This window comes from Octodon degus, unplaced genomic scaffold (genome assembly GCF_000260255.1).
Source record: "Octodon degus isolate 3935 unplaced genomic scaffold, OctDeg1.0 scaffold00080, whole genome shotgun sequence".
In the NCBI taxonomy this organism is placed as follows: Eukaryota; Metazoa; Chordata; class Mammalia; order Rodentia; family Octodontidae; genus Octodon; species Octodon degus.
The window spans coordinates 7,040,350-7,051,309 of NW_004524656.1; the positions used below are offsets into that span (position 1 = coordinate 7,040,350).

The window sequence follows — 10,960 nt, forward strand, 5'->3', positions numbered from 1 at the left end:
TATATATGCAAGCACTCGCATGCCCACACTGTGCATGCAGAATCCCGAGAGTGTGGAAGGGCACAGGCTGCAGCAATCGCCATACATCTCATTATCCCTTCTTCCCTACTCTCTTGTAATTCTCTTTTCTGGCTCTTTCAGCTGCTGACACTCAAGCTCTATTGAAGAATGACCAGCTTTATCAGGTGAGCATGCAGGGAAGAGGCGGGAACAGGAGGTGAGTGGGTGTGGGTGGGGACAGAGAGGCTGAGCTTGGTGTTGCATGCTGCGTTAGTGAGGCACTCACTGGTGGAGTGGGCAGGTGTGAGCTTTTGTCTCTAGGACCTGCTAGAACTCTTCAGGGGACACTTCTGTCCTGACTCTGCCTCCTTTCTCATCTTAGCCCCTCCGGGATCATGAGGATGCTCAGTACAGCCGTCTTGGAGAAAAGTGGCATCGGAGCAAGTGATCTCAAGGCCTGTGGCTTCTAGAAGCACATTCTGAACTGTGCCAGCCCTCCCTGCTTGGCCAATAAAGATGTTCTCTTTGTTTCATTTGGTTCCTGTGCTTCACAAGGCTCTTGGGCAGTGTATAGGAGCTGCCCTGAGGCAGCCGGAACCTTGCCCACCTAAGTCCTTCCTTCATCTCCTCCCTTGTGCCCCATACAGACAGTGTGATGGCTTTCTCCTGCCACGTCCTGACCCACTGGTGTCTCCAGCCCAGTGGGTTTCCTGGGTGATATGCCCCCTCCACACTCCCCTGCTACTTGTTGACTCTAAACTCCTATCACAAGCCTCCCTAGGGCTTGTTGTGTTTAGGAACCTCCCACAGAGAAGTTTCCATGATGTCATGAGTGGGGGTGGCAGAGACATCAAGGGTTTCAGAGACTGGTTTCTTACCACTACTCTGAGGGTGTGTGCTACAAAGTCTCAGTGCTGCTAGAGGGCTGGCTGTGACTTTATGTCCCCATTGAATAGCTGCCAATAGACACGAAATACTTTCTTTTCCTTCTTTGGAAGGTACCATTGTATCTTCTTTCCCCAGGACCTGCTCCTGCTTGCCTCTGCCTTCTGCATGATAAACTGGGGCCAGAAAATCTTCATCAATTAAAATGATTCATTGCTTTCTGCCTGCTTGGAAAGCTGGTGTTGAGATTGCAAAGAGGCTTGGGAAATTTTCACTAGGTGTCTTCTCTAGCCAGGGGGTTAGTGATGGTTCTCAAAGTTTGGGAGCCTGGGAGATTTATTAAATAAAAATGTAGATTCATGGGCCCTACTTTAGGAGTAGAGTCCCCAAGTGATTTTGAAGCAGCATTAAGCCTTTGGTTTAGAGGAAGAGCAGAGGCCACTTATTCTCTTATGTCCTTTGTCTCTTTCCAGATCCTACAGTTGGGAAACTTTTTGCTTTCTGAATATACAAGTAATTTAAAGAACTTCAGGACATCTTATTCACAGTAGGCATTTCCTAGACTCACATTTCCAAACAACTGATATCCACTTGGGCAGAGACTTGGAAGATTCTGACCACTATCTCCTTGAGATATAAGCAGATCCTGATTTCACGACAGAATGAATATATCCGCATACTATGGGATACCCAGGTTGACACATACAATTAACTAGGATACAGTAACACAAGAGAAGTTTGTCTCTATAGAACAATTAGCAAATATTGCTTCTTCAATTTTCTAGAGGAATTACTTAGTATAGAATTGATATTATTTCTTCCTTTCACATTTGGTAGATTCTAAAATGAAGTCATTTTAATTTGAAGTCTTCTTTGTAGGACTGTTTTAAACTACAGATTCAACCTGCTTAATAGGTAAAGGAGTATTCAAGTTATGTATTTTATGTACAGTCAGCTTTTTAAGGAATGTGCCAGTCTCACCCAAGTTGTTACATTCGACAGCACAAAAAATGTTCAGAACCATTGCATTCTGAATATTTGAGTTGCCTCCAAATTCAAATATTGAAATCCTTATCCCAGTGTGATAGGATTAGAAAGTGGGGCCTTTCAGAGATGATTATGCCATGACAGTGGGGTTCTCATTAATGGGATTAGTGCCCATATAGAGACTCCAAAGAGATCACTTGTCCCCTTCTGTTGTATGACCACACAGATCTTCCCAGTGTCCTTTTTTTTTGTGGAACTGGGGATTGAACTCAGGTCCTAGTGCTTGCCAGGGAAATGCTTATCCCGCTGAGCCATCTCCCTGGCCCCTCCAGTGTCCTTTGAATTATGAGGGCATAGCAATGATTTTGACCCCATGTGAGGCCCAATATTCCTCCAATTCTTTCAGGGAATTTTTTCTTTATCTTCTTGCAGTCTTAAATATGTATACTCACTACTAATGGAGCATAAGACTAGTTTTGTCATCAAGGCACATATTTTATTGATGAATTATTAATTTTATTTTTATTTTTTGTTAAATTTTATTTATTTATTTATTTGTGTGTGTGTGTGTGTGTGTGTGTGTGTGTGGCCAGCTCAGCCCACCAGGGGGCGGGGCTGGCTGGCATGTGGTGCTGGGGGATTGAACCGCGGTCCCTGTGCTTTGCTAAGCTTGTTCTAAGTAGGTGCTTTAGACCACTGAGCCATCTCACCAGCCCTGAATTATTAATTTTAATTTTATGTGTTTTAGTATATTAAATAATGAGTCTCTAATAGGAAAAACCCACAAAAATAAAGTATTGAGTTTCTAATATTTATTATTTATAAAAAAGAATCAACATTTTCAGCATCAACTGGTTTTTAGTGTACAAAGGCTAAAAAGGAACATCAGAAATAAATTCCTGTATGATCTACAATGAATACCAGTAGCACTCTACAAAAAATAGTCTTTACTTCAATGATCACGCCCAAGGCAGTCTGCACATACAACAGCATACTTTTTAAAATGTTTTATTTATGTATTTATTTGGTACAAGGTCTTGCTCTACAGCTCGGACTCATAGTGATCTTCCTGTCTCAACCTCCCCAGCACTGGAAAACAGCCATCACCACCAGTTTTGGTGGCCAGCTCAGGTCCCTTGTGCTTGCCAGGCAGGTGCTTAGACTGCTGAGCTATCTCTGTGGCCCAACAATAGCATATGTCATACAAACATTGCTTATACTGATAGCCTGTGTCTTTTGCTTTTCTGGCCTTTTGTAGGACATGCTTGACATCTCAGTGGTCTTCCTTTTGTGTGTGTGTGTGTATTTGGTTGTTGCAGGGTCCCACTACATAGCTTGGACTCATGGTAATCTTTCTGTTTTCAGCCCTCCCAGCGCTGAGATTACAGGCATATGCCACCATGCCTGGCTCAGCTTGCCCCGGGGGCTGGAGCTGGCACAGCATGTGGTGCTGGGAATCGAACTGTGGTGCTTGTGTTTTCCTAAGTCTGCCTAAAGAGGCCCCAGTCTTCCTGTTTTGTCAGGACATTTTTCTTATATTACACAATGTGCAATGAACAGTAACTATCATAAATCAATAAACTACATTACTAAATTTTTAATATGTATCGTGCACTTAGAATAGACATTGACATTTTCACATCAGTTATGTACTTGATTACAAAACCTAAAATATAACATCAGAAATAAATTCCTAGATGAACTACAAGGAAAATAGCAATAGAACTCTACAATAAAAAGAAGCTTTGCTTCAACCATCACCCCCAAGGCGGTCTTCTAACATGTCAACTGCATGCTGCACACTCAAGCATCAGACTGATAGCACGCATGTTTTGTTTTCCTGTATTTCCTTGTAGGCCACAGTTGGCGTCCTTTCGTTTTCCTGCTGTAGTAGGTCTTCATGGTGCTGTGCCTGCCTGTTCAGCTGTCAGCTCACCAGGGTGCTCCATAATTTTTTCCCATAATTTCCTGGGCAGAAACATTTCATTTCTCCAGTCCCAGTCCTCTAGGAAAATTTATCTGTCATATTTTTCACTTGTTGTCTTTGTAAACTTTTAAACTACTTATTTTGCACATATTTGGGATTGAGTAAAACACAACCATTGGCCAATGGTTTGTGTTTCAAGAGACATCAGAATTGCTGCATAACTCATCAAAGACATCTACTCCACCTTTGAGTTTGTTGTTGAAAGTTTCCACCTCAAGCTTCCGTTTTGTCAAGGTTTCCTTATCAATATTTCCATCATAGTGAAATGTTGACATCAGCAGTACCAGTTTGTTTTTCTTTGCCACGTAAGAGGCCAATGCGATATGTTTTGAAATCCAAAGTGTGTACTGTACAATTCAGTTTTGAAAGTGCAACATTTCATTTGGAATTTCTGCTTTTTTCCTGTGCCTGTCAACTTGTCTTGTCTTTGTTAGCAAATGTAACATCAATTGGAAACCGGTAAACCAGTTGTCAGATGTCTCATTCCCATTCATTTGAGAGAGGGGAGCAACAAGTCTGCTCACAACACCATTTGGTTTATTACTATACAAATAAGGACCTGATGGTGGAGTTCCAGGATAAATGTCAAAACCGAAAGCGTGGTAAGTGCATAAATCCACATACATCTACAAGGGCATACATTTTTGTGCCATATTTTGACCCATCACTTTTCCTTAGGCCTTTTACATTCCTGTGATCACTATAAGAAATTTGTGCTGAGTACAGCTCACTTATGAAGTGTCATAATAAATGCATTTTTTTTTTTTTTTTTTTTTGCAGAACCAGGGATTGAACTCAGGCCCTTATGCTTACCAGGCAAGCAATTATTCTATTGAGCCATCTCCCTGGCCCCAATAAATGCATTTTTGAATATGGCTGTTGGTGCATACAGAACATTTTACTTGCGTTTGAGCCTTTATGTTTTGTACCATCTTGTAGCATTTCACCTATTACCAACATTGTTTCCAACATTGAATGGCAGTGCTGGCATTCTGTCCAATATGTTTCACCCCTGCTAAAACCTCACTGTCATTTTGGTAAAGTCAGGGCCTGGGGTTCTTTTTTTTTTTTTTTTTTTTACCAGGGATCAAACTCAGGACCTTGTGCTTGCCAGGCAGGTGCTTAAGCCACTGAGCTATCTCCCCAGCCTCTTCACTGTCATTTTGGATCTAGTTCTAACATTGGATTGTTCAGTTTGGTTGCGTGGCAATTTCTCAGTATTTCTACTGGCTAAATATGCACTCACACTGCTGTTTTTTTCCTTGTCTGAATCAAGGCCGTCTACATTCCCTCTGCCTGTGTCACTCGGTTCTTGCTCTGCTTCACTGTCACAGGAACTTTGACTCACATGGCCAGCGTCAAATTCCTGGTCACTATCACTGCCACCCACCCACTGCTCTTCCATTAAGAGAGCATGCATTTTACCATGATGGATCATCCTCATGGTCCGTGCATGAGTGAGCTGATGATTCACTTTTGACCTCTTCCAAAACCTGCAAATCCAGTTTTTCATATACCATTGTACTGAATGGGGCTACTCTGCCAAAAACAAACAAACAAACAAAAAAACCTTTTTTATAAAACCAAATCCCGGAGTGGTGTGAATCTCTTGGAGCCTCTAAGATGCGGAGGTAAACATATGCAAAAACCAGTTCAGTAGACCGTGAGAATGGACCCAAATCCCATTTTGCCTCTTTGCACACAAACACACTTCTTGTGTTTGTTATACCAGTGGGTAAACTCATAGATTAGTTCCTGTGTTTCCCCAGGGAAAGATACTGTGAGGCACAGCCACAACTCTAACGCTAAAGTAAAAATTTGCAGTAGAAAAGGAAGGGATGTGTCCTGTGGACCCAGGCATATGCCTAGGTGAGCTGAGGACCTGAGAGCGGCCCTCTTCAGATATCTGGAGTTCTCCTTGGGCATCTCACTGCCCTCTTGAGCCTTCTCCACGAACTGTAGAGGCATTGGTCTCCTCCTTTGTCTGTTGACCTCAGGGCGATCCTGGGGCTCGGTTTAGCTCTCTCTTCCTACACAACAGCCTAGAAACTGTTTCTAGGTTGTAAGCTGAGCAATATTTGGGTTTATGTTATTTCCCATCCTTAGAGGCCATTTCCTCTTGTTGCCCAGAATTAAATGTTTTAAAATTTGTTTCAACCTATCTTTTTTTCAGGCAGGAGGATAGATGCAGTTCTTGTTACTTCATCTTGGTCAGCGGCAGAAATCAATCTTTTCTTTGGTCCCTTTAACCTTTTCCTTTATTCTATACTCCTCTTTTCACCATGCCTGCCTCCACCCTGCATCTCGGCACGGCCCTGTGGTCCCTCTGTAGTGTGGACCCCTCCTATCCTCTGCACCCCATCTACAACCTACAGCCCTGACGTGCTCTTTGTCCTCCTTACTTCATCATTTGCCTTTATCCTGCATTACTCTGCCTCTCCCCAAAGTACAAAAGCTACCAGGATTTCAACTTCACTTCCACCTCTCCATGCATCTTTCCAAGGACATTAGATGGGATGGAAAGCATTCTGTACGGCCACAATCAGTACTGTGTAGAGATGTTGAACAAATATGTTGGACAAACTTTGGCTGCTGATTCCAGCCTGGTCCCTCACTCTGACTTTGCAAAAGACCTAAGCTCTCTCAGCCTTACTGTCTTCATCTGCAAACTGAGGATGACAGCATCGGTCTTGGGGAGTCATCATAAAGACAAAGATGCATTAATGGGCCAGGCACAGTTTCCAGAGCAGAGTAAATGCTCAATAAATATTAGCGGTTCTTGTTTTTATCACGCTGAGCCATATCTGCTCCTGTCTGAGCACAAGCAAATACATGTAGGACAAAATTGCCAGCCTCAGACCAGCCTCTGACTTGCAGCTAGTGATGAGAATATCACTGAGACTGCTGAGGAAAACAGTTGGTGCTTAGAGGTGACATTTCAATAGGGGTGACAGGTAGCAAGCTGTGGCCACAAGGCCAAGGCTGAAGGCCTACAGAAAGTGAAGGGCTACTACCTGAGAGGCCTTGCTCCCTCTGGTCATGCACATAAATAGCCTTGTGGTCAACAGGAGGTTTCTGGGGGCAGAGAAGGAGAGAAGCAAGCCTGCTGGCTGCAGCTGGGCTGAGATGGCTTCTTCGGGTTCCGCCTTCCTCTTGCAAGCCAAGTGTGGGCCGTGGGAGGTGGAGAGCAAGGTCTTTGCACCCTGGCCTTCAGGCGCCAGGCTGCCGCTGTGCACTCTCCCTGCACAGCCCACATCCTGCACAACCTCACCGCAGTCTGCTTCGCTGCAGCAGCTGCCTCCTGCAGGGGAGGGAGGGGCGGCCTGCTTGGGAGACCCCTTCCTCCACGGCCTCCAGTCCTGCTCAGCGGCTTCTCCTGGCTCTTGACTGGAAACTTGTATCCTATTCCCAAAGCCTCCCTCACACCTCCTCTTCCTCACCCACCTCTTTTGCTACCTCTTGTATGGGCTCTGCTTCTGTCTCACCCGTTTTATGAACCAACAGCTCCATCAGGGATCTATTAGTCACTCCTCGCCTGACATCTTTGATGTTTTCCTACAAGAAGAGTTAGTTAAATTTCCTCTCTCTCTTACCTATTTCCTCTCCAAGGAGAGCTTCACGTGACGCCCCCACCAGCTGCGAAAACAGGCTGTACTTGCACTTGGGATCATACTGCAAGCACTGATTTTATTTAAAGGTGGGAAGAACCTGAGTTGTCTTAGGAAACAAACAGCCTCTGAGAACCTCCCAGGAAAGACAGCAACCCTCTCAGCCAAGTGCATTTTATTGCTTTTCTCTAGCAGAGGAGGAGAGTCTGGTGCTTTTACTGGGAGGCAAATGACCATCCAGTGGCCTACAGTGAAGACAGGGAGGGGCTCAGCTATGAATGGGGCCAGGCCTCTGCTGACATTTATCCTCTCTGTCCCCACAGAAAGCTGCAAAAGAGAAACCTGGAAAAATAAAAAGTTGTGTGGGATTATTAGGGATAAGGGGCAACTTACATGGGGGAAAAGGAGGGAACCGAAGGCAGAAACAGCGTCCAGGTAGGGGGAAGAAAGTCATCGGGCGGTGAATGACAGAAATAAATATACTGACGAGAGGGTGGGCCAGGCGAGAGGGCCTGACTAGCTGTGCTGTTTCAGAGGACAACAAGCAGCGACAGCCGCCACCAACACAGCAACTGGGAAGATGGGAAGCGGTGAGCAAGGGACGAGGCTGGAGGATGTGAGTCCACCTCGAGGCTGAAGAATGATTCCTTTGTGGGGTCCAAGCCTTGTCCAGGGAACAAATAACAGCAGGATGCCCCAGGAGGGCCAGGTCTGGGTATTGTCCTCCTGTCACCACCGTTAGACTCCTCTCTGATTCAGGCCAGAATACAGGTCCCGTTGACCTTTCCGGATGGGCTGGGGGCAGGACAGGGAGGATGATTAGCAGGGTGAAGGGAAGAAGGCCTGTGCAGAAAAGGTGCTGGAGGGCTAGTTGCAGTGCAGTAGAAAAAACTCTGGGCTTGGAGGAAGGAGGCAGGACCTGGGTTTGCATGGGTGGGCAGGAGGCGTGAGCCAGTCACCTTCTGGGAGCAGCTTTTGTAGCTCAAAAAGGGGAATCAATCTAAAGACTTGCCTCTGAGAGCTCTTGTCAGGGTCAAATGAAGTCACTGATGGGAAAGTAAATACCATACGCTTTGTTGGCACTCAGTAAACAGCTGTTGGGTTTACCAGGTAGCAACGAAGTCTTTTCACGGTGCCTGCTGGTGGACGACTGCCAGCTCTGAGTGTATTGTGTTAAGAGTTTACATAGGAGGTGTTTTCCATGGCTGTGTTCCAGCCAACATGTAGGCCAGGGAAGGAAGAGTGTATTCCCTCCAACTTCCCCTCCATGCTTGGGCAAGCCAAGCAGGCTTTGCGATGATCTCTGCCCTGAAGGAGGCAGAGCTGGGCCCAGGGGGAGCTGTCCTAGGAGCCCTGGGTGGGGAGCTCAGAAGCATCTGGAGATGTGGCGGGCAGAGCCTTATCAGTTCCTTTCCCCCTAGGAGGGCACCCTGGCCCAGTTTTCCACCCATTACCACTCATTACCTCGTAGTCTGGGTTGGGAACAGGAGGCGGCCTCTCCTTGTTTGGTCCTGTAGAGGAGGGAAGGTAGAAGTAAAAGGAATGTTACTCCTGTAATCTTGTGGGGCTGACTGCTGCAGCAACCTGAGCTCAAGGACAGCAGGCCCCTTTGTCTTCCCTTCTACGTCTCCCTTATCCGCACACCAGCTTTCTTTTCTTTTTTATTTTTATTTAGGGTCTTCACACTGAGCTATACCCATTCCTTGAGACAGGGTCTCACTAAGTCACTAAATTGCTCAGGCTGGACTCGAACTCCTGCCTCTGCTTCCCAGAGTGCTGGGATTACATGGGTGGGCCACCGTACCTGGTTTCTTTTTTCTTCCTTCCCTCCTGTCTCACACTACCCTCCTCAATTTGTGACTTTTCTTAGCTCACGCCATCCTGTTGTTTGGAAAAGGAACACCCTAAAGCCCCGCTTCCCCTGGCTCAGGGACAGGCTCTAATCCCTGCTGAGCACTGACAGGCCCACCATCTATTAAAGAGCCTCGGCATGTCTTTTAGAGGACTGGGGATCTCGGAATGTTCTAAAGAAGCTGTCTGACCTTGCCGCAGACCCAGCTGGGTGCCCACTGGTGGGAATGCTCTGGCCCCCGCTTCGTGGTCTTACCCCTGGGCCTGCCCCCAGCTCCGGTTCCTCTTTTCACAGGCTTGGCCTTGGCTTTCCTATTCTTGCTCCAGTAGTAAACCGACACCAACAAGCCCAGGGTGACACAGACGTCCACTACGACAATCATGACCACGGCCGTCAGATCAACCTCCATGCAGTTCTCACACACTGCAAGGCATAAAGTAGGAGCAGAGGAGAAATGAGCCTGAAGGGGCGACCCCAGGACCCCAGAGAAGACAAAGGGATGCACGAAGAGCTTCTCCCCGGATGCGCACAGCTGCCACGGCCAGAGCCCTCTCTGCCCATGTGCGGACAACACCACAGATAAAAACAAGCCTCAGTTAAATTTCATTACTCGATAGTTATGGGAATCGTGAAATGTATTTTCAATCCACAAAGCCTATGGTTCCTCATCTATGAAATGGAAATAAAATGTACTTAACTTGTCGAAAAGATGACATGAAAAAAATCCCTGGCAAGTGTAGGGAATTTTGGCTCCATAGTTCAAACTTTATAAGCACTTGATAACTGTTGGGTCCCATCATTGTTTTATTATGCTTGATTTTAGGAGGATTTTTTTTTTTTTTAATTTGGTCTTTTTTTTTTCTTGTTCTTTTTTTTTTTTTTTTTTTTTCTTTTTTCTTTTTTCGATGGATCTTGCTCTGTAATTTAGGCTGGATGCACTAGGTAGCCCAGACTGGCCTCAAACTTGCAGGGATCCTCCTGCCTCAGCCTCCTGAGTGCTGGGATCATAGGTATGTGCCACCATGTCTGGTTGTTGCTTTTGGTTTTTGAGACAGGGTCTTCCTGTATGGTCCAGGCTGGCTTTGAATTTACTATGTAGCTCAGGCTGGCCTTGAATTCATACCAATCCTCCTGCCTCAGGCTCCTGAGTACTGGAGTGACAGGTGTGTGCCACCACACCTGGCTATTTTAGGAGGTTTTTAGTAGAGGTGTTGTAACTCTTTTGAAAATTTTTGTGAAGAATGTGCCTGTGGATGGGGCATCAGGTAAATTCATACTGGGGTGCCATTGTTTCTGGGTGCGGCCCAGGGCAAATGACTCAGCCCTGTCTCTTGGGAAGTTATTTTATTGTATTTTGTTTTATCTTATTTTTTGTGGTACCAGGGATTGAACTCAGGACCTTGCGCTTGCCAGGCATGCACTTATTCCACTGAGCTGTCTCCCTGGCCTTGGGAAGTTATTTTAGTAGCGCTGCCTGAGGTTACTCAGAAAGTTCTCCATCGGTGTTTTATCTGCATTCTAGAATATCCAGATGCTGTGGGCCCGCAAGAGTACAAGACCAGGGGCCGGGGAGATGGCTCAGTGAAATAGGCGCTTCCCTGGCAAGCGCAAGGACCTGAGTTCAATCCTCGGTTCTAAAAA

General features: G+C 45.9%; 2 protein-coding genes across 3 annotated transcripts in view; one reads left to right on the forward strand and one right to left on the reverse strand.

The window, feature by feature from the left end:
- Cd3d (CD3d molecule) overlaps nt 1-533 on the forward strand; it is a 19,370-nt gene extending 18,837 nt beyond the window's left edge. For both annotated transcript variants that reach the window (XM_023721164.1, XM_004636453.2), the window contains exons 4-5: nt 142-185; nt 383-533. In XM_023721164.1, the coding sequence (XP_023576932.1) occupies nt 142-185; nt 383-448 (110 nt within the window). In that variant the 3' untranslated portion in view covers nt 449-533. The remainder of the gene's footprint in view (nt 1-141; nt 186-382) is intronic.
- A 7,092-nt stretch (nt 534-7,625) lies between these two features.
- The window catches only part of Cd3e (CD3e molecule), a 14,517-nt gene continuing 11,182 nt past the window's right edge, over nt 7,626-10,960 (reverse strand). Inside the window, exons 6-8 of the mRNA XM_023721169.1 lie at nt 9,575-9,742; nt 8,932-8,978; nt 7,626-8,262 (exon numbers count right to left, since the gene is read on the reverse strand). Coding sequence (XP_023576937.1) covers nt 8,206-8,262; nt 8,932-8,978; nt 9,575-9,742 — 272 coding nt within the window. The 3' untranslated portion in view covers nt 7,626-8,205. The remainder of the gene's footprint in view (nt 8,263-8,931; nt 8,979-9,574; nt 9,743-10,960) is intronic.